Source organism: Phacochoerus africanus, chromosome 2 (genome assembly GCF_016906955.1).
Source record: "Phacochoerus africanus isolate WHEZ1 chromosome 2, ROS_Pafr_v1, whole genome shotgun sequence".
NCBI lineage: Eukaryota > Metazoa > Chordata > Mammalia > Artiodactyla > Suidae > Phacochoerus > Phacochoerus africanus.
Window position 1 is genome coordinate 245349799 of NC_062545.1, and position 24474 is coordinate 245374272.

A 24474-nucleotide genomic window follows, 5' to 3' on the forward strand; every position below is an offset into this window, starting at 1 on the left:
AGGCACATATGCCTAACATACCAAGTTAAATGTTGTGAAAAAAATTTAATTGAGAATAAAACAATATCAAACAATATTGAGCAAAGAGACATTAATTACTCCCAAATGCATCTCAGAGTTAGAAGAAACCAGAGCATCAATGGCATCCACCATAGGCCTAGGCAGAGCTGTGCAGAGGCTTTGGAGCTACAAGAATGAACATGATTCCTGGCTATGCCTCTTACTAGTTTAGTTACCCTAAGCAAGTAAGGTCCTTAAGTAAGTGACCTTAAGTAAGTAATCCCTCATCTCTTTGCCAATTATGTAAGGAGAAAAATGTTAGCTATGTGAGTAGTTTCGTGAGAATTAAATATGACAATAGCACATGATAATGGTGCATTGCGTGCTAGCAATCATTTCTACTATTTCTTTGAGTGACCACTGTGTCTGTGACTCACAGCTCCAAACCACCTTTCTCTTCTCTGCTTTGGGATATTAGAGCTAGTGCACCACAAAATACATTTCTGCTCTGCCTGAGAATTCTGGGAGACTCTAGAGGGAGACTACAGGGCTGGAGGAAGAGAAGGGAGTTGTTTCTTTCTATGGGTGGGTTTTCTGCCTGCACCTGGTTCCCTTAAGCACTGCTTCGGGAATGCTTCTTCACTCTTACAACAGTTCCTTTCCAGGTCAGCAGCTAAATTCAGTGCAGCCTTTCCAACATTTGCAGAACCACTTTATCCTGCACATTCACAACCAGACAGAGGCCTGGATCTCAGCCCAGATGGACCAGCACCATCAGAGACACCACCACCAGATGAGCAGCACTACCTGTTCTCAGATGTTTGAGTTTCAGCTTCACAGGGCTCTTCCTCTAAGTTTCTAAGAGTTAATATTTCCAGCCTCTTCCTATTGTCTCTTCAGCTCCAGGGATGGTAACTGCTTTCAGGATTTGCTATCTCCACACCACTGAGTTCTCTTATGATTCTTCCAGTTACCAGACTGACAATGTTGTACCTAATGACTCATTAAATTTCCTGTCTTCAAATAAGCGGTGTGGTTTCTATTTCCTGAGTAGCCCTCACTGATACACTCACTATCTGACAGTTTATTTAATCATTTGGACAGCTTAGAAAGATCTTGATTTTGAGAAGAGGGGCCTTTTGAGCCACACAGAACAACTTGCTTCCTGACTTTTACCAGTTTATCCAGTATTGACATGTTTCAAACAAGGCTACTGCTTCAAAGTCATAGAACTGGGTGAGAGTTACAAGGTAGACAAGGCAGCCAGCAGGAAATGGCATAAAGGCATGGGTAGAAATGAAATGACTGATGGCGTGTTCAAACCAAAATCACAGTGATGGATCATCATTCTAGTATGTATCCATAAAATTCCAATAAAATTCAGGAACCGATTTGATGCAATACTCCTCAACTCCCTATTAAAATATCAAATAAGACATAAAAATATGAGAACTCACAAGTCTAAAGACTTCTATTAACAACAACCAACTCATTGCTAGCATGGAAAGATGTTGCACAAACAGAAAGCTAGTGAAACCAGAAGAAAAAAACATGAAATAAGACACTGCCTCTGAAAATAATAATAGCTAATATATTGGATACTTAATACCAGGCATTTCTTTATACTTCTTATAAGTTATTTCATTTAATCTTCCTTAAAACTCAATGAAATAGTTTCTACTATCTCTATTTTATAAATGAGTTAATAAAAGGCACAGAAAGGTTGTACTTACCTAGTTGCCTTTAGCTAGTCAATGACAGAGATGGGATTAAAACTCAGGTAATCTGGGTCCTCCGCCTTTTAACTCCTTAAAATGATTTTCAGCTCTTTCTATCACTTAGCTCAGTTAGAAGAGTCACCACGGCCCCTCTACTGCATGGGGTGTGCTTTTTGAGGGAGTTAGAATGACATTCAATCACTTCTCTCCTCTGATTAGTATTTTTATTCCTAAATCTAGATAAAAGAGAAATTGCATCTCCAAGAGGCGTGTGTACGGGAAAGGTTTCATTCCTATAAGCAAAGCACCATACAAAGTAGCAGGATCAGAAATTACTCCAGAAGAGATGCAAAGCCAACTGCTCTGGTGGGTTTTTTGGTTTTCATATCCTTCTTGATTCAGATCAGTGATTCTCAACCAAGAGGGGACATCAGAAGCATCTGGGAAATTTTTTACATAGGCAAGCCTTTGTTTCCTAAGATTTTGAGCCAAGAGGTCTAGAATGGAGCCTAGGTGTGTATTTTGTAAAGGCTGCCTAGTTAAGGAATGGATAAGAGCATTAGAAAGTGACTCAGCTTGGAGAAGTGGATTCCAGGCTGGTTCAGCAGAGTCACACCACCTGCTTGACGACTGGTTTAAGCAATGGGCACAGCAACTTCGTGTCTAGCTTTATTTATTGGAAGGGGATTCAGCCAGAACATAAGTGAGTTTAAAGTAAGGCAATTAGCAATCTATGTAGCCTGTTTGTTGGCAGAGGGTATAGATAGATTTCTTACTGTTCTAGAGTAAGAACTCCTCCTCCCACCCAATTAAAAAAGCAAAACAATATGGGCCCTATAAAAATACTGTAGGACAGACAAAGGAAAGGAAAAACATATTATGAAAATGATTTATTTTAAAAGCCAAGGGAAAATTAGAAATTTAAAAAAACTCACAAAACCCTGACATTTAAACAATAAACAGGATAACATGACTTTTATGAAACATGAGTAGTTCACAAAAGGAGAAAGGGTGAGATGAACAGTAACAGGATGGAATGAAAAAAGAATACTGTTAAATGGAAAGAAATGGAGAAATTAAAATCCGATAACATATTTCAAATATGCTGTGGAAGCATAAAGGGCAAGACAGATATTGCAAAGCACTGAATTAATGACATGGAAGAAAAAATTTAGGAAACCTTTCAGGATACAGAACAAAAGGATCAAGAACTGTAAATAATGAAAAAGGATGGAGAAGGTGATTATGCATCTCAGTTTGTACTCATTCACTTCCTGTTTTATGCCTATTGTCCTATGTAATTATTAACCACTCCTCCTTTTCACTTTCATAATTGTCCTGGTTTGAATATAAACTATTTGGTCACCTAACTATAGATGATAAGCCTAAGAATTATGGTGTACCTAAGAATGAAACCATAAACACAGGAACAAAAGGACTAAGCAAAGACACATCTGGAGGAAAATGTTTTGTTCTGTTCTGTTTTTTTTTTTTTGGTTTGTTTTTTTTAACTCTCAATTCAATGGACCCATCTCATTCTTCACAAAATCAATAAAAACAAGCTGTACCTAGACCTATCTGGAAAAAATGTTTGAATAAAACTGTCAAGGGTTTAGGAAGAAAGAAAAGGAAGTAAGTAACCTTCAAAGGGATAAATATAAGTACCATGGGTTTCTCATTACTGATATACTAAAAGCACAAAGACAATAAAGTGATACAAAACTGAATTTGTTTGGGAAAGAATTTTATGCCTTGTCAGTTGTCCTCTATTTGTAAGAAAAAATAAAAAAACATGTGCTGGGATAAATATGGTATAGAAAATAGGCCATTCATATACCCCCTGTGAAAAACATCCTTGGAAATATTCCAATTAACTAGCACTTAATTTCCCTTTCCAGGAATTTACGCTAAGGCAAAAATCTACAAAGTGGACAGAGTCTATGAACAAAGATCTTTATTGTGGAACATTTTATTCCACAAAAATTGTCAATTTTTGTGACAAAAAAATGCAAAAAACTTACATGTCAACATTCCAGGCATATCTGAAAGCTTGGGATCACATGCGGTTAATAAAATAATGGTGTCTATGGGTTTCCCATGACAGGAAAACATCAGCAACATCACATCAAATGAAAGAATCTGAATAAAAATTCTCTATGCTTTTAAAGAAAAAATTTTATGTAACAAATATTAAGAGAAATACCTCAGCAAGTTAAGAGTGATTGTTTTTGGATAGTGAGAAGAACTTTTTGCCAGGCTTCTGTATTTTTCTGATTTTATAATTAGAAAAAAAGGAGGTAGACAAAACAGAAATATGATTTGTTCAAAGTCTGTGGTGACTTATAAACATGATGGAAGTGAGCAAAGCAGAACACAAAGTTGACTACATTTATAATTTCAGAAGTTCATGTATTCATACTTTAACCAAATATCTGAATGACTACTATGTGTAAAGCACTATAAGAGGCCCTTGGATATAATGGCAAGTAAAGCAGAAAACACTGACCTCAGAGAGATGAAAACTCATATCAAGAGGACAAATGCTAAAAAAAATTAAAAAAAATTAAAAAAAAGAGGACAAATGCTGAAGGGAAAGTACCTTAAAATGGTGAAGTCATTACTCTTTTAAACTGTAACGACATTTTTCAACACCGTCATTGCATTGTTTTTCATATAAAATGATTATTTTTGAGTCAATGAATAAAAGTGCAATAAATATGTGTATATAAATAAGTAGATATATAAATGCTTATGAAATATACATAATATGTACATATTAGACACATATATCATCTATTATGTAAATATACGTATTTATATACTTACATAAATATAAGTAAATATGTACACATAATAAAATAAAAGTAACTTTCTTAGATCACTCTTACCCAGAGTTCCATCAGCTTTTTCAGAATTATCCAGACGAATTCTCCAGACCATTTGCTTAGCAACTTCCTTTGTAAAGAATTTAGAATCACTGAACCCACAGTAAAGAACGCCAGTGATTTGATGCAAGGATGCTTTTGTATTTTGAAATGACATTTCTTATGAGGGACTTGAATCACTCTGTCATCACTATCTTGTCAATTGCCTCATCATAGAAAAGTTATCAGTTTTCTTTTTTAAAAAAAACCCACAAACTCAAGAGAGTTTGTCAGATTTTTGCCGTAAGCTTGCTTTTCTGTAATGCCTACTGAATTTTAGTGTTAAGAAACAGGCTTAGGGAAAAGGAAAACAATGGAACTAGCACACTTTTTAAAAAAAATTGAGTACTTACTATAGATCAGATGATGTTGCTAATCCACTTGAGATAAATTATTCTACTTATTTAATCAGACCTCTAACACTGTGAGTAGTTACCATCATCTCATTATCTCTGTTTTATGAGTAAGTTTTCTAAGATTCATTTATGGGTACACCTGGAATGGATTACATTCATTATCTTTTAGCACCTTTTTTCCCATCTTGTTCTCTTGCTTTCAAATGAGGTGGCCACTTCTCCTTTACAGTTGGTACATATTCTAGTTTTTCTAACTGCTCCTTAAAGCTACTGTACTTATTATGGTTACAGGCCTATGTCACCTCCTCCTGCTTAGCCAGTCCTGGAGGCATTTCTGGTTAATACCCACCTACTCAGATGTGTTGACATTTCCAATCCAGAAGGCTAACCCTCAAGCTTTAGCAAGCCTGCAGATTATCTTTTAAAACATGAGTTACTTGGTTCACTTGATGTACATGTATACCAAGTCATCATGTTCCATGCTTTAAATATCTTAATAATTTTGTTAACTATACCTCAGTAAAGCTAAAAAAAAAAGTGAATTAGTTGTCAACAATTAAGCACAATTTTACATTAAAAAAATACGAACAATCTGGCTTCCTTTGAAAATTCAGATATTTGGCCACATCCCCATGAGTAACAGCTGGTTGGAGGTAAAGTGGTGGCTAGCTGCCTCCTTCAGAAAGATTAGGCACTTTTCAGTTACCTAAAATTTTTACTACTCCCTACTGTAGTATTTGGGATTGTTTGTCATACTTCCATTACCTTCCCGGCTCCTACATGGCATCTGAGTTTGAGACCTCTGCCCCTGGTGACTGATTCTCACATGGTCCTGTACTTAGATAAAAAATCACCTGGGGGAGTTTCTTCAAAAAAAAAAAAAAGTAGATATCAGACCACAGCATGTAACTTGTGGAATTCAGGGTGTCTGAGAATCTACACTTAAAAAAAAAAATCACCTACAAAGATTTTGTTTCAAGTGGTACCCAGTCACAGTTTGAAAATCATGTGAGGGCAGACTCTTAAGATAATATGGTTCCCAAAATATGATACGCAGAATCACCTGCAAAGTTGTTTGATTTTTAGATAGATTTCTAAGCTCCAACCCTAGGGGTTCTGATTTGATAAGTCTGAGAATCTATATTTTGAAAAATTATCTGGGTGTGCTAACAACACAGATGGGCACCACTCGGGGGGCGGAGAGGGGGCTGAAAGCCTAAGGAATTACACTTACTGACAGAAAAGCAGTGAGTACAATGGGAAGCTAAGAATAGAACTGGCCAGTCTTAGCCAGATCTGAACTCTTCTCTGATTCCCTGAGATTTTGTTTGACAAGAAATGACAGGATAAAATACAATTCCAGGCTTCTCTTTTTCACTGATTATTTCCAGGAACTTTACTTTTCATCAACTCTGACTTTCTCTCTACTTTTACATGTCAAGAATCTCTGACTACACAATAGGGAGACATTGGCTGACGGACGGGGGTGAGAACTTGGGAAAGCAATGACGCAAAGGCATGGGGACAGCATCACTTTTCTGCCCCTTGTGGTCTCCAGGAAACTGAAAACCAATCTGGGGACATATGAAAAGTTTAATAGGGTATTAGAAACACTTTTTTTCTATTTCTTACAAAATCAATTTTCTCAAGGACTTCCTCCTCCAGCTTCGTTCTATGTAACACAGTAAATTCTGGGTGGTCGTGAACTCTATCCACTCAATGAATGAGAACACTTTTTCATAAAGTGAACTCTATCCACTCAGTGACTGAGAGCTCTTTTTCATAAACTGGGATACTTTAAGTTCATATCACTCCACCCTGACATACGGTGGGTTTCTCACAGGTGTTACTTAATTCTGTTACACTGGAAAGGATAGAAGTGGACCACTGATTGATCAATAGTGCTGAGCATCTATTATGAGACACTCAACGGTGTTAGGAGTTTAGGATTCAATTTAGTGGAGGAGGGAGACATGTATGTCATAATTAGTCACATGGTATGCAAAAGCTCTAGAAAAGAATGTTCAAGGTAGAAATGTCACCCAGAAGTGGAAGTGATTAACTGCTATAAGGAGAAGGTGGGCATTGGATTGTGCACAGGTAATAGCTGAGCAGCATTTTGAAGGCAGAATAGGAGTTTCAGGCAGGTTTGAGGTGAAAGGGCATTCTAAGCAATGAGAGCAGCATTGTGCACATAGGCATGGCCGAGCAGAGTGCAAGGGATAAGGGTCAGTATCTAGAAGAAATATGGAGAGTTAGGCCAGACAGATGATGAAATGTCTTGAATGCCACTGAAAGCTGCTTAGAATTCATCCTATAGGTTAGAGCTTGGCAGAGTGTACAAGTGGTTCCTGAGAGGATTTTAGGTTGCTCAGGGGCTTGACATTTAAAAAACTCTGAACTGCATCATGAGAAAGTTAATCCCTTTTCAATTAAACATTTTATCCTTCTGTTAAATCAAGGAGAACGCCTCGGTTTGGTGTCAGTATGTCTGTAACACTTCTCTAACACCTGGAAATGCTCCCTTTTAAAAAAGGGCTCAGGCAATTCCACCTAGCTAGAATTGTTTTGTTTTTGCTGTGTATTTATTTTCATAACTAACAACTATTTATGGCAAGGGGTACTGGTTTTTCATTAAGTGTCATGAGGAAAAGATTTTTAAAATAAATTTAAGTAAAACTGTACAATAACTTTAAAAATTAATAGCAATAGATGATGGAGAGACATAGCAAAATGATGAGGGCAGTACATTAATGCCTCAAGTTTGGAAACAATGCTGCTGTTTTTAGGAAGTAGGGATGGGGTTTAAACAGAATAGTGAACTATTTCTCTTCTGACAGCAGCTTGCAGAATGTAATGGAGGAGCCAAGGCTAGAGGTGAGAAGTCAATTTGAAGGTCATTGAAGTACGATGGGCAGAGGTGGTGAAGACAATATTAAGCCTGTCTATTTGTTCCTGATCTTTCCACGTGAAGGGAATCCCTAAGCATTCTCCTGGCCTGGGCTGCGGTTAATTCTTGATGAAGATGCAAAGATCTTTAAGTGGCTGCTGCCCAGCAAATGTTAAAGGCAGACTTGGAACCAAGGTCAGAATGAGATTGAATTATTTTCCAGAATTCCAACCCCTGCTGGAGTATTATTTAGAAACTGATGTAATCTCAGAACTCTTAACTAATGTGTTTTTATGAATATAAGCGGGCAACCTTAGCTTTAGTATTTGATTTCCAAAGTGCCTCTCATGTTAAGCTGTGTCCTGGCTGTGGGTCTCTTTTTCTGTCAGCTCCTTAACTCCCTTCTCTTCCCCCACCTCCAGGTCTTTGCTTTGAGGACAGGCAGCTGACTCTGGGGGCAGTTGAATAAGCACTTTTTTAGTTCTCTATTTAGGAAGAGGGAAACCCTACTTTCTTTCCTCCCTTTCCAGCTGCTGCTGACCATTTAGGGGTAACAACACCACCCCTCCACTTCAATGCAAGGTGACAGAACATGGGTGGGCTGGTCCTACTGCCAAATGAGTACCCAGGAAGATGGGTCCTGGCTTTCTCAAACTGAAATTAGGCGTGTTTTCCCAAAGAAAAAGATGTTTCAATAAAAATGCTTCTCATTTGTTTTTTAAATTTGAATGTACAAGGTGTTTTTTATGTATATTAGCTCACTGAAACCCCTATCGATTCTTTTAAATTGCAAGCAAGACACTCATTAGATACCTGTTTAATGACCGACTATGGGTACTTTATAACGAATGAAAATTGAGGCTCAGAAAGGTTTCCAAGGCCATACAGGTGATTTCAGTGCTGTAACTTGAAGACAGGTTTTCTGGTTCTCATCTTCACTTAGCATCCCCTTGATCTCAAACAAAAGCCTGTTACAGATAATGTTTAGTGTCGGTGCATTAAAATCAGAGTTCTGTTATATTATGGATCAAACAGGCTTTTGTGGCCTGGCCTGAGGTCTTAACAGCCACAGATAAGATTGTTTCCATGGAAAAATCAATTCTCAATTGGAGATTAATTCATCTGCAAATCACAGCAACATGAGATATATCTGTCTTTCTATATAGATATATAACAGAGAAAGGCTTTTTAATATAATGATTTACATTTATTGATTTAAAAAATTATACGGACACATTTCAGTTCCTAAAGTGCTTACGCTTTCTGGGCACCCGCATCTTAACAGAATGTCATACACTGTAAAGAATTATCTGTACATGTTTGTGGAAGGCCTTGAAAACCAGGTTCTGTAAGACTGCTGATGGTAAGTGACCTGTTTCTCTGGCTCTAGGGGAAGCATGTCAGAATCTCGGGAGTTGGGGATGGAATGCTTTTTTGACCTGTAGTCACAAAACCTAGAGAATATAATATAATCCTCACAAGGGTGGTGGACTTCACCACTTCATGAATCATTCTTAGAGTAATTGTCATTAAGGTGTGGGTTTCATCCATCAGGAATGTTGGGGAGTGGACAAAGAATGATAATATTGTCATAATAAAGTGTCTTTTAAGCAGTAGGGAGGCATTAGACTCGGTTCATTACACCTGGTGTTTGTTGAAGGAATGAACGAATAAATGAAAGCAGCTTTGCTTTGAGAGATTTCTCTAGCAGCAATGTGCAGAATGGTTTGGAGGAAAGGAACTAGAGACTTCAGGAGCTATTCAAGAGTATTGGTGGGAGAAGTTAATGTCTTGTGAAAATAAGGAAGAATAAGGATAAATAAAACATACTGAGGAAGGGAACAGAACCTGACAACAAGAAAAGGGAGAAGTCAAAGAAGTTATGAGAAATCTTCTTATAGGTGGGAAAGGACACCATCTTAGGATGATTCTGACCATCGAGTTTAAGGTGAAAATGAAAGATATAACTGGAGGAGTTCCCGTTGTGGTTCAGCAATAATGAACCTGACTAGAAACCATGAGGATGTGGGTTTGATCCCTGGACTCAAAGCTTACTAAGTTAAGGACTCAGCATTGCTGTAATTTGTGTTGTAGGTCACAGATGTGGCTCGGATCTGGCATGGCTGTAGCCAGCAGCTGCCGCTCTGATTAGAGCCCTAGCCTGGGAACTTCCATATGCCACAGGCAGTGCCCTAAAAAGCAAAAAAAAAAAAAAAAAAAGATAACTGGAGATTCCAGTTAGACATTCATGGTATTGCCACATGCAAAGAGATAAATTCAGCAATCTAAACCTTGGACAATGCCCATACACAGTTGTGTAGCAGTGTACCAGACCTGGGTATTGTCTCACTATTTATACCTCTTTCTTTGAAATTGTGTGAACTTGTTAGCAAATAGGATTATGGATGGTACTAAGGACAATCCATTTATTTGACAAATACTTACTGCTATGCTTCTCACTACCTAAGGGCCTTTGCATTTTTCTTCTCTTTGCTTGTAATGCTTCCCCCTCAGAAATTTGCATGGTTCATTCCTTATTTCAATCTCTGCTCAAACGTCACCTCTTCAGACAGGTCTTGGTGAATAAACATAGTCATTCTCTAATCCTTTACCCTGATTTATTTTCCTCCATTGCGCTTGACTTTACTTAATAATGCTATATCATATATTTATGTTTGTATGTCTTATTGTCTGCCTACACCAGTAGAATGTAAGTTCTTTGAGAGCAGGGCCTTTGCTATTTTATTTCCTGCTGTCTGGCCACTGCTATTTGGAGTAAGAGAGGACTATATAATGTGGAATGGAGGGGAAACCAATCCATATGGGTTGAGCCAATCAAATATCTGGGGAAGGTGGGCTAAGAGATTTAAGGAACCAGTCAAATGATTAGAGTTATAAAGTCTATGGAGTCCAGGCTAAGTCCTGTCCTGGTAAATTAGAACCACAGCCATGCAGAAGTTACAGCAGAGCTGAGGAAGAAGCTGGTATCCAGAAAGAAGGATGGAACAGATGGGAAGTGACAGCCAAGGGAAGAGCTTTTGGGCCCCAGAGGAAAGAAAGAAGAAAGCTGCTCAAGCACTTCCCAGTGGTGCAGCCCAGATGCACCTCGAGCAATTCAACTCCTTGTCATTTTCCTGTGCTTTTTCATCACAAACTCCTTGTTTCTGAGCTCATGGGAGTAATATTTCTGTTCCTTGAAATTACAAAGCCCTCAGACAGTAATAGAACTTGTGTGAAGACTGAAAAATATGGCATATCTGTGCTGTCAAATACAGGAGCTCCTACCCACATGTGGCCATTATTGAGCACTTGAAATGTGTTTAGAGTGCCTGACAAACTGACTTCTAAACTCTACGTTGTTTTAATTTAAACTTAAGCATTCAAATAGGGCTAGCAGCTATCAATATTGGCAGCAGAGTATTATGGTTATTACTACAAAGGGTTAAATACAAGACTCACCACCAGTAAAAGACAATGAAAGAGCCAAAAAGAAAAACAAACAAACAAACAAACAAAAAAAAAACACCATGATGATTTCATAGAACTCAAGTAGAGGTTGTTCCACAACATCAAAAACTGTAAGAATATCAAAGAGGATGAGTCTGGTAAAGTTCCATTACTAGTGGTATTATTTATCATTTTATGGGAAAAACCTGGTCCAAACTATAGGAGTTGGTGAAATAATCCACTCAAAGGCAAACTATCTGGCCACTAAAAAAATGGAAAAATATTGATGATATGGGAAAAATGTTTATAAGTTAAACAATTTCATAAAATAACATGATCCCAGTTTTATAGCGCATACATATGTCTAGATCTCTGGGTTGTGGGCTAATGGGTGATTTTTATTCTTTTGGCATTTTTATTAACTTTCACAATTATCCACAAAGAACATATATTTTTTAAAATCATAAAGAAACAAATTACATGCTTAACACAATAAAATGGCTAAAGCAATAATAAATACAGCTACTAAAATAATTAACCATCTTACATTTCTAAAGAGATATCTTACTATCAGGTTTATAACTGCCATTATGGTTGCAGAACAGCCAAGACTGTTGGATTTTCTCAGAAGGCAGAAAAATATCTTTTCTTAGATGGATTAACCTACATTTCCCATAGTCAAAAGACCAGGAAATGGACTAAAAGCTGCTTGGATTCCCTTTTTTTTTTTTTTTTTTGCCTTGGAAGGCTGGATTCTTAGGATGTTTTAACTTAAAGCTATTGTTTAGAGACCAGTAGGTGGCGCTTTGTGCCTGCAACCAGGTGACGGCATACTGGATTAATTCAGGCTTGGATTTATCACTCATTTTCAGCTATACACTGAAGCGTTTCCTTATGTGTATAACACATTGTGTGATGTGACTCAAATTAATTTCCTGGATATCATCAAAAGCATAGCAGCTCTGTATTTGGACCTATTAAATTTACAACATACAGAAGCAAATTCTTTGTTTAACAGAATCCCTGTTTAAGTACCTCTGGTTGGGACTGAACAAGTACAGTTCCACAACTGAGCCAGAATGTAATTCTATTAGATAAAAACACGCTGAGCATCTAACTTGGATTATGGAAATAAACTGTTCTTACTTTTCAAGCTGAAGAGTACTCACCCAATTTTTGTTTGGCTTTGGGTTGAGGCTTTCAGTACAAAAAAACACCAATAGTTTGTATGCAGGCTGTGCAGCCATCAAAGCACTTGATACTGAAAGTTCAGCTAATGATCACCCCTAACTGAGAGGAGAGTAGTGACAACCTATGTCTAAGTCATCCCTAAGAATTCTACTGAAAGATCCAGACGGAGCCATTGTCTGGAACTGTATAGACTCAGCACCTGCAGAGTGATGAAAATATAAAGCTAGACTGCAAATACAAAGGAAAATACCACCTTTTAATACAGAAATACCATCAACTCAGAATGCCTATGCTTCGAAAATCATGCCAGCTCTGACTTTTCAGAAAGTTTTTTAAAAAAAGAATTCCTTTCTTCTATTTTTTGATGACAATGCCCATTTGGAGTGACAATAAAGCTTTCTCCACTTGTACCAAAGTATTTCTACAAATTTTAAACCAGTATCCTTGACAGAATAGCATAACATCAAAATGTTATGTAAGGTTATTGGAGGACACCCGGGGGTAGTAGGGCATATGAATTACTTTTATAATCAGAAAAGCAATACACATTTTAAAAGTCCCTGTACGTTGTATGCATAAATTTTGATATAGTGATGATTCAATCAAATACCAAATTTGCCATATGGATATCCTTTTTTACAATTCTTAGTATATAACAGTGCTACTGTTCCTAAACTTTGAGCTAAAAGATGCACAAGTCAGTCCAATTAGTATGCATAAAGCCTGCATGAGAAAAGGGAATCTTCTGAACCTTTAATCCACATCAAGTTAGACTCTGCCCTTTCTAAAATCCCTCTTCTCTCGGTCTCCCCCAAGAAGCCTAAACCAAAAACTGGGTCATGTTTCTACTGTTCCTTGATTTTAGTTTCTGGGAGCCTCCTATGAGAAATTGGGGTAGTAGATAAGGCAAGACTTGTGAACTCCTCACTAATACTGACAAATAGAAACAGAACATTATTTTTTACCTCTGATGTAACTGTTCCAAAGATCCAGGCATCAAAAAAAAAGCAACTGGTTGAAACTGGACCTCAAAGTTCATTTCATTGCTGACCAAATTTACACATGCCTAACTTGAGGGTGCAACTCAGTGAATTAGACCTCTAAGGGGAGTTTCAAAACAGCAGAATCTTATTTTTTCTTAGGGTTGATCCATTGGAATCAGATCTCAAGTCTGAATATCAAATGCATATGGAAAGTGCATGTATAAAGAGTCTGGAGAGCAAGCTAGAATATTTGAGTTCTCGTTCTGATTATTTCAGTTTTTAATTAAGCCATGTCAACACTATGTGCTAAAAGAATGATCATTAGCATAAGGATACACAGTGCTCCAGGGACTGTTCTTAGAACTTTGCATACATGCTATCACCCTCACCGTAACTTTATCAGGTAGTCACATTTTGTGGATCAAAACTTGAGGCATGGAGACATTCTCAAGGTAAAATGTCTAGACAGTGGTAGAGCTAAGATTCAAACACAGATGTGTGCTTCTCAAAAACCTATTCTCTTCACTCCTACCTGTATTTCTTCCATCTATATGTTACCATTGTCTCATTTGCAGAATACAAGTATACTAATTATCCTAACTTCACGAAGTAACTGTGAGGATCAAACTGAAAATATGGATGTGAAAGGATAAATTTAAACATACTCTACAGTTTGTTCCTGAAATCTATACTTTATAATGAAGAACTGAAAGCACGGGTGAGAAAACGTGAAGGCAACTTGTGTTTTCCTCCCTTATTTTTAATTTTGTAGGTAATACATACTTGAGAAAAATGGAAACACAGGATAAAATATGGACTTCTATAACTTACTTACAATCACATTTAACTTTTTTTTCCTTAACAGCCACACCTGCAGCATATGGAAGTTCCTGGGGGCCAGGGGCTAAATCAGAGCTGCAGCTGAGGCCTGTGCCAAAGCCACAGCAACACCGGATCCTTAATCCCCTGAGTGAGGCCAGGGATACAACTCACCTCCTCACAGAGACAACATCAGGTCCTTAACCCACTGAGCCACAACAGGAACTCCCACATTTAACATTGGTATAAACATAGTTCTAGATTTTATATTTTACAGAAGATCACACATTATATACACTGTATACATTTTTTATCTCTGTGTCAGTAAATATATTTTCATTTTGAATGGGTACATGGTATTCCATTGTAAAGATAGACTATGATTCATTTAATTAAATTTCTATTATTTGGTATTTAGTGTGAAATATTTTACTTATCAAACCTGTAAGTAGATATCGCTTTTATCTTTTTTTCCTGCAATAATTCAAAAACAGTGATGGATCCAGTCTGTTGTTGGATTGTAGGCTGACAAATACACTAAATTCAGAAGGAGTTGTTAATTTTTTCCCCTCTTGGTGACTTCTCACTTTCTACAATGCATAGCTCTTTTAGTACTTTGTGTGTTGTCTACACACTGTTATTTACCTCACAGGACTGTTAAAGCGATACTACGAGCACATTTGTGAAGAAGCCCTGAAGAGAATAAATACTATAAAAATATACGACTTAGTTTTTTCTTAAATTTATGTCTCAAATGAATAACAATGAGGGATAATTCAGCTTGCTTAATTCTCTACCACTTGAACCCCTGAAGGCTCATCTCCACAGACTAGATACTAGCCTTCTAGTGTCAGGGTTTATTCCAGCTGATACAGTACCAACTCAGTTCAGTAGTACGACCATCCTGCTCCCTTAGTGCAGGAGATCAAACTCTGTTTCCCCTGAAAGTGTCTGAATCTTCAGATTCAGGAGATCTGAAAATCTAGCTGAGGTGTTAGAATGGGGGATGGGAGTAGACAGCTGGTTTACTCCTTGCCTACCTTCCCCTCATTGCTCTCTTCTCCCACCATCCCATATAAGAAAGATCAGAGAAAGAAATGAGTGGCTAAAGACTTCCATCAGTTTGTTATCCATGCATTCACTCAAAAAGCTATGCGGCAGATTCTGAGATGCTTTCTTCTTGCCTACTTTTATAGATTCCACATCTCATTTCTAGTGCTGTACTGCTTCTCTACTCTTTTGTGTGTGTGAGTGGTGGAAGCTAGAGAAGGCAGGAGAAAAGACAATGAGATTCTCATCTCTACACTTAGTAGGGCCACTCAAGTGTACAACGTCTTGGTATGAGAGCCCTGCATAGTTGCCTAGGCAATGATACTCAAAGTAGTTGGTCTGCAAACTCTTATCTTTCCAAGATAAGGATCTTGGGCCAGTATGAATCAACACACTGCTTTCTTCATCAAGAAAGACTTGACAGTGAAAATAATGTCAGATAAGCCAAACAGTGTGCTTAGTGGTGTGGTAGGTGGAGCTGGGGTAGAGGGGTTAGACTGTGTGATGGGAGTCTCATGAGCGATCTAAAGTTTGCCTATAGGAGAAACTTAAAACCAATGTGAGAAACCAACATTTCTGAAAAACCTTACACATCTTATTGAAGCTTCTATGGCAATACTGAAGGCTCTAGAAACTGTATTGATCATGTGCATTGATAAAGATTTGCTATTGGGAATTCCTGCTGTGGTGCAGTGGGTTAAGATTCCAGCTGCAGCAGCCTGGGTCACTTTTGAGCTGCACACTGTGGGTTAAAGGATCCAGCATTGCCCAGCTGTGGTGTAGGCTGCAGCTGCAGCTCAGATTCAGTCCCTAGCCTGGGAACATATGCCACAGGTGCAGTCACAAAAAAGGAAAAAAACTTTGCCATTGGTATAGCAACAGTGGCATATCTTCTAATCCTAAGCAAGGGTACAAGCTACTTAGGAACATAAGTCTTTTGGGGGTGGTGGTGTTAAACCTACTTTCTTTTTTTTTTAAGAGAAAGAAAATGAAGGAGTGGGTAAAGAGTAAGGCGGAAGATGAAGGCATGTTATACTGTGAATCACATCCTACTTTGATTAGTAACAACCAATGGAGAGTTAATGGTGAATTAGGACTTGGATGATTCTTATCTGATCAAAACCAACACCTCTCTACAAGTTATTTGGCTATCAATTTTTCCAAAGAACTTCACTTTCTTATTTGATTCACACAACTCTGTCAAATTGGTAAAATAACTTGCCTTTGACCGACAAGCATAGATGCTCAGAGATAGAGGAACTTCCCTAAAATTCCATGGCCAGTGAGAGGTAGAGGTATATTGTCTTTTGAGTACAATTTAATATACCTTCTATTATATTCTGCTTGTTTAACCGACATGATTGGAATTTGACAGGAGGTATTCAGGAAATAAAATCGAATGGTATTCCCAGGTGAAACCATTAGGGGAAGGAGCTTTCGGGAGGGTAGGAATAACATATACACCCTCCTGTATAAAATAGATGATCAACAAGAATCTACTGTATAGCACAGGAAAATATGGGAAAAAAGAATGGATATATTTATATGAAAAACTGATTCACTTTCCTGTACACCTAAAACTAATACACAAGTCAACTATATGCCAAAAAAAATGTTTTTAAAAATGATCAACATAGTAAAAAAAACCAAAAACCAAAAAACAAAAAAACAAAAAACAAAAAAACCCAAAAACTAATGGTACAAAATCCAAAGTCCTGCCTCACCAAAAGATAAAACACTAAGGAATTAGACAGTGAAACTCATCTTCAAATGATTCCATCATAAGTTAACTCCAAGATGTAAGAGCCATGATCAAGATCCAAGATTCTCTATGACTGTTCTACAGCAGACACATAGAAAAAGGGGTGAAACTGATTAACTGCCCCATGAATGGTGTCTCTTAGTCTCTTCTATTCTATTTATCTAGAAAAGTAAGGGCTGTTACAACAAAATCCCTGGATTAAAAATAAAAACTTCCAACTTAATCCCAGGTCCCTGTTCTTCCAGAGAAACATATAAAAGATCACTGCTAAGGAAAGCTTTGCATCACTTGACATTTAATTTGAAATAATTTATCTTCAAGTCAGCCACAATTAGGTGCTACTACCAGCCATTCATTATGAACTGAAGAAGAACACATTTCCCCTAGAGAAGAGAGAACGGTGCCTTGCATGGAGTAAGTCAAGGAAAACTAACACAGTTGAGAGCAGATGTTTTAAAAACAAGTGTCCTTTACTTGTTCCCTCATGAGGCATGTAAGTTATGTATGACGTTGTTTTGCCCCCCCTGGAACATGCAAAAGTGGCACCATGCCAGCCAAATTCTAATAAACAGAATTCAGTACTAGCCCTATATTATAAAAATGGACCATCTAAAACACAATTCCAAGGAAATAAACATCTATTAATTAGGTAGCATATATGGCTCACGAGACAGGCAAACTGTGGATGGTACATTCAACAAGAGATGAAAATGGTAGTGCAGTTTTTAATTGCATAGGTTTGATTCTAAGCCAATTATATTACTCCATTAATTCTGCCTAATGAAATTGATATGGAATTAACATGAGATATATATTTTAAAAAGAAATATATATCTGTCATTACCTCAGCAGGTAAATTTTGAGGTGCTAAAATTGAAAAAGTAGTATGTGAAGAGAAACAAAGAGCTGTAAGAACTTATTGTAACTTAAATGTAACTGATTCCATGTGCAGCATCATTATTTGAAGATCATGGGAAAAGAATTTAGAACTATGAAGTGATCATTTTAATAAAATGAGTTGGCCTCAAATGTGGGGGTTTGGGTGTGATAAAGTCAGAATTGTGGGGGTGGAAGCATGCTTTGACCTTTTCCTATGTGTTATGTGGCATTAAGCATTTATTAGGTAGTGATAATACACATATGGTTTCCAAAAATAGGTAGCTAACTCTTACTTTTAATGGATCTCCCTGTTTTAAGGAAGATGGTTTCTTCCAAGCTGATGAACCTATGTGCTTATGTTTAGAATAAATAGTATCCTGAAATAAAGCTATGCTATTCTCAGGAATAAATAGTATCCTGAAATAAAGCTATGCTATTCTCAGGGGTTTGGCCATTTCACTGGTATTTCCTTCCATTCAGGAGTTGTAGCAGAGTGCTATCAAAACCATTCTTTAGATATTAAAGGTTTCATATGAAAGAAATCAGTCGCCTAAAAGAAAGTGGGAGAAAACATTATTGCTGCTCCTTCTCTAAAATTAATTTTGATTTGTCTGATTGTGTGGACAAGTTCACTCTCTTCTAGAATCCTTTATTCAGGCACTGGTGCAATCAACAAATTAGGTCACTGGGCAGTAGACTCCAATGAGGACAGTGGCTAAATGAAGTCAATTTTACTTAATGTGTAAAACGACTTTGTCATTCTTTTATATTTAGAAAGTTAAAAAAAAATCACATCACTGTATTAGATAAAGGTCCACTTTTCAGGGGGAAGCCAGGGAAAGATCAGTTATTATTTTTGCTGAAAGCAGAGGGTGGTTATATGCTAAAATTACATATTACAGTGACTTGGCATTGAGCTGGACATTTTTAATAAAGAACATTATAGAATGACATTTAAATTATATACTAAAGCAAAGACAGGTTAGATGTGTTTGAATTTAAAATACGAAGATAAATGAAAGAAAATGTCCTCAGGTGGCCAAGACCTGAGTTAATAATCTCTTCCTTTCAAGATGTGTGCCATGAAAGTAGTATTGACAATGATGATTTAAAATACACTTCTGAGAGTTCCCTGGTGGCCTAGCAGTTAAAGTTCTGGCATTGTCATTGCTGTGCCTGGGGTCACTGCTGTGGCTTGGATTTGATCCATGACCCGGGAACTTCTTTGTGCAGTGGGCGTGGACAAAAATAAAGTAAAATAATTTCTGAATGAAATATAGAAGTAACTATGCTTGGCAGAGTATTTTATTGTCAGCTTGCACGGGTTTTCCCTAGAGAACTCTTTTCCCTCCAGGGGCCCTAAAGCGATGAGGTCCACTGATTCTATATGCTACTTCATGGCTTCTCTGGTCCCCTTGTTGTAATGTGCTGTATACAACAAAAATTAATCATGGAACATAGACAATTTCACTTCTAAATAAGGTCACTAATGGGGGAGGGGGGGTGGATTCTTGCTATTTCTCTTGCCAAACAATCTACAAATGGAAAGGAGTCTGGAGACTGTGAACACTATTGGCAGGTATGAAGTATTAGATAATAAGGAAGCAATGATGAGAAACAAGTGATGCTGACTCTTGCATTTGTTAGATCCAATTCTGCATATATATTAATAATGATGCACCCTATGGATGCAATTTCATGTTTAGAACACCCTGGCCACTGGCAGTATTGTGCACCTGTGTTTTCCATGCCTTCCCATCTGCTGCCTGCAGTCATTCAGATTCAGGTGACGGAAATATTTTAGATAAAAGTTAATTAGCCTGCACTCTGCAGATAAAATCTCTACAGTTCAGAATTAAATAGGAATCTTCTGGGAAACTGGTGGAAGTGGCCTGGGTCTGCCCTTCCTAAGATTAAAAATGTAAGATTTTTTTTTTCTAATACTCTCTTCATATGCATAGATTTGATCAAAATTTTCTCATGTATTTGCTCTCACTCATTTTATTTTAATCTCTATTTATACTAAAATTGCAATAAGAGATTAGAAGTATTTTTTTTTCCAGCTGAAGTGATAGTGAAAGTAATATAGAGTTAGAAATTCTCCAGTGTTTGGACTCTTCTACAAGTATACAGACCAATGTTGACCAAACCCCAGAACTTCCCTTAGTTTCTCAGCTCTAAAATGAGAGCAATACCAATTACCTATTTGTTTCATAAATACTTTGTAGAAAGCTTAATGAAGCGTGATATTTTGATAAAAAATAATGTACAAAAATGCAGAAAACCCATATTCCTAAAAGGATCCCGCCCTCTTAAATATTTATCATTACATACATATACATAAAATACATACTTTTTTTAACCCATAGGAAACTAAATCATTAGTCTTTTTTCTTTATTCCTGTACAGTTGGAGCAGAAATGGGCTGACTCAACTAAATATAGCCAGTCTCTGAACCCACATCACATAGAGAGAGAGTAGGGACAAAGAAAAATCGCGAGTCCTCCCATCCATTTATAAGGTATCAGATAAAATTTCTAAGGCATTCCAATATCCAAGACTAATTAATCACTCTACCTATTACTTCTGTACTAACTGCACATTGCCTGTTTACTCAAAGGAATTCAAAGAGAATTATTTTCTTTCTTATGCCATCGCCTAAAGCTCAGGGACACCTGCTAAATAAGTCAGGGAGGTCAGGTGCTCTTTCCAACAGGTGTTTTGAGAGCTCCTCACTGCAAAGACTCCAATAATCTGGGATCTTCTTTGCCCATCCCCCGCGCTAGTCATTAGAACCTCCTGCAGACTTCTACTTCCGTCGGGTAACCAATAGGTTTCTCTCTGCTGGTCAAAACGTGAAGAGTTTTTTCGCTTATTCTCCCCACTTCCTTCCTTCCATCTGATACCTCTACCTCTCATTTTATTTCCATGTGCTCTTTAAATTGTTTTATTTCACTTCTACTGAGACCCTTCTACCTATCACCAACGAATGTGGCCCGATCCGATCCTTAAACAATACCTAAGTTGTGATGTCCAGCGTCCTTCAAGTCTTCACCGATTCTCGCCCTCCCTCGCTCTACCCTCCCCGTCCCCAGCGGCGCCCAGCTCCCCTCGGCGCGCCAGACTCCTCTCACCTGACTCTCCCGCGGAAACTCCTGGCGCACGATGCTGATAACTGGAATGTGTAGAACGGAGCTGACCAAGTCGAGCTCCATCATCTCGCCCAGGCTCTGAGGGAAGGCGAGCAGCGCGGATACCCCTTGCACCACCACGGTGTGGCACACGCTCTGCAGAAAGGAGAAAGGGTCACTGCTCCACGGCGAGCTAGGGGAAGAGAAGGGCAAGAGCGGCAAATCGCCCAGGCCCGCCTCGATGGCCATCACTACTTCCAAAGACAGGTTGTAGGGCAGGAGCCCTTCCACTCGGTTCAGGTTGTCCACAGCGAAGAGGAGGGCGTCCCGAGGCCACAGGGTCTCGGCCCCGGCGCCCCCTCCGAGCTTTCGGGCGACCGGTGGCCCCCGACCATGCAGGGCGCTCCCCAACCAGCGTGCGCCCGGCGAGGGCGCGGGGGGCCGCCAAGTCCCTGGCTGGGGTTCATCTCTCTGGGCGCCTGTCCGGCTACTGTCGGGGATGCGTCTGGCTGCGCGTGGGGCCGTGGTCCAGGGCTGCAAGTGCACCGCGCCCACCCTTACCGCGTGTCCGATGCGCTTGAGGATCTGGCAGGGTTGTGGGTGCGAGGAGGAGCCGGGCACCCCGGCCAGCACCAGTGCGCAGGGCGGCGGCAGCAGCAGACAGACCCTGCTCAGCAACCACCACAAACTCAGTCTCCTCATTACTGAGACCCGCAGGGAGAAAGCGCGCCCCCTCCTGCGCCTGGCTCGCCCCCCTGCAGCAGCTGCCTAAGGTCTCCGCCCCCAGGTCCCGCGTGCAGCTCACTCCGCGCGGCGAAGCGGTCCCAAGAGCTAGAGCTTACTCAGGGCCATCCAAGTTGGAGCCTAGCGCGCCCTCGGCAGTCTCGGAACCCAGTCCCACGTCCCTCCGCCTCGCATCCCCTGCCCGCCCGGTCCCCTTGCGGAGCAGGGCGGGCGGGCGGCGGTGGTCACCCGCGGCTTGGGCGCCCGTTCCCTTTCCGCCCCATCCGCAGGGCTGGCTGCTCGGGCACTGCGTCCGGCTCCTCGGGGAGGTTGGGCAGAGAAGCAGCTGGGATTTCTAGGGGGCAACAATGACCGAGGAGGCAAGGCGCTCACTTGGATTCTTGTCTCTTTCTTTTTCACCCACTTCTTTCTTTGGGATTGCTCAGGAGAAAGCGTTCACGCCAGGGGTGCGGAAAAGCAGCCAAATCCTCCTTGTTCCACCGTCGGCCACCTTCTCGCGGGCTCCCCCAGCGCTGTCTTCATTTTTCTTCTTCCTTCGCTACTTCCTCTCTTCCTTTCTTTCATCCTCTTTCCACCCAGTCGCCGCCGCTGGCTTCCTCAGAGGAGCGACGCGACTGGCCAGCAAAGGGTGGTTCTGCTCCGAGCGCAAAGTTCCCCCCGCCTCAGCTGGCGCCTCCCTGTTGCCGAGCCCTGGCGCCAGGCTGTCGCTTGGCTGCGCTAAACGCCCACTGATGGAGAGATTCCCGGGTGGCGCTTCTCGAGCCCCTGGCAAGTCCTCTCCCCTCAAAGGCTAGGAGTCGTAGTTGGCAAAATTTCTTGCGACCTAAGAGAGCCGTCACTCTGAGCCGCGGAGAATTCTCAATTCGGAGTTGCGCCTGAGGAATCTGAAATCCGGCGGCTCACTGGGATAGGTTTAAAGAGGCTGTGACTTTAAGGAAGCTTCCCTTCGATGTCTTTAAAGGTTTTTCTAGTTGAGAGCAATAAAGCAAGAATCGTTGACACGTTTAATCTCCTTAGCTACCTGCTCTCTGGCACGTGGGCCATTGGTTTTTTTGTTTTGTTTTTTAAGCATCCCTATTTTGGGATTCTCAAAATTAAAACAGTGATTTCGAAACAATTATTTCATCAAGGAATGAAAGAGAATTAAAATGCTTTGAAAGTATACTTTCAAGCACTGTCAACAGCGGTTTTTAGTTTAGACCAGGAGTGCCCAGATGACAGTTGCTAGCAAGTTCTTTCATTTGTATGGTAATACAATGAGGTCAGTGGGTTCTGATTTGATCTTTTTCTCCATGATCTGAACAATCTGAAGTTGGAAGAAGGGGGTGAAGAGTAGGATTGTGGTTTCCAGGCATACAGTAGATTTATTTTCTTTTATGCATAGTATCAATTAGAAGGAAAATAGAAGAGATATCCATGGGGCAGAGCACACACCAGATCAGGGGTTCTGAATTTCAATAACACTTCCAGAGAACCATGACCTTGGCAATTTTATCTGACCTTGCCATGCTGTTTGGATCTGTTAAATCATTATGCAAATACAGCTAGCTTTTAACTCTGGGGAGTTGTTTTGATTCAGAAGTTAAAGTTTCCATCTTGCTTTAAATCATTGGGAAGAAGAGTCTCTAGCTAAAGAAAATTCCCAAGAAGCTTGCAAAGCAAATGCTGTTTCCCTCAGCATAGATCTTGAAAGTCATCTCAGAGCTAACCTTAACCTGCCATTCAAAATAATTTTTGCAAAACTGGGGTGCCAGAGACTTTTCTCCCATGAGGGAAAAGTGGAAATTATAGTAGAGTCTGAACCAGAAGGGAAGGATTCTTCCTGAGGCCCTAAAGAGTCTTCCTTGCATGGGATGTTGGAACTTTCCTCTTGCTCCAGATGTTTCCATTGATTGGGATCTGAATAAGAAAAGTTACATAATCTGGGGGTCATTGCATTACAGGAAGACCGGGAATCAATTAACTGTGTAGTACGGAGGTGTGTTTGTCTTTGGAAGAGTGTTTATGCCCTGAGGGGTATAACATTCCAGATTATGACTATGCCCTAGAGTGATTATCTTAGTACTTGGCATCACAGATATGTTCAAACCAGTTTTCCAAGAAAGAGTAGGTGATGAAGAACAGCTGGATTTAATCTAATTGCTAATGGCACCCTAGAGTCTCTGTGTTGCTGACCCTTTCCACTCAGGCCCCAGGAAGGGTCCTACTGCCCTGTGTCCTTGAAGCCAACAGACCAAGTTCAGCTTAGAAGCAAAGTAAATTTTATTCTTTGAAGAGAGAATGGAGAAATGCAAGGTCATGCCCCTCTAGCATTTTCACTTTCCCAACAGGCTACAGGTGGGGCTGCTTTATAAGGCGCTCATCAGTGGGGAGGGGGTGGAATCCTTGCAGAGCTGGTGAAGCTGTGCTGCTCCCACTCCATTTCTAGGGCTCAGAGTGTGCGCATGACCCGCTCCCACCATTTTGAATTGCATGTCCTGCGCGGCTTCTGCACAGCCATTTCTCACCAGAAACTCTGCTCTGAAGTGTTGGATTTGAGGCCTCTGCACGGGACACTTTGTGAGCAAGTGAAACTGAACT

General features: G+C 39.7%; 1 protein-coding gene across 1 annotated transcript in view; it reads right to left on the bottom strand.

Moving 5' to 3' along the window:
* The window catches only part of GRIN3A (glutamate ionotropic receptor NMDA type subunit 3A), a 156525-nt gene extending 133803 nt beyond the window's left edge, over nucleotides 1-22722 (bottom strand). Inside the window, exon 1 of the mRNA XM_047768073.1 lies at nucleotides 21154-22722. Within this exon, the coding sequence (XP_047624029.1) occupies nucleotides 21154-21852 (699 nt within the window). The 5' untranslated portion in view covers nucleotides 21853-22722. The remainder of the gene's footprint in view (nucleotides 1-21153) is intronic.
* Between the last annotated feature and the right edge of the window lie 1752 nt (nucleotides 22723-24474).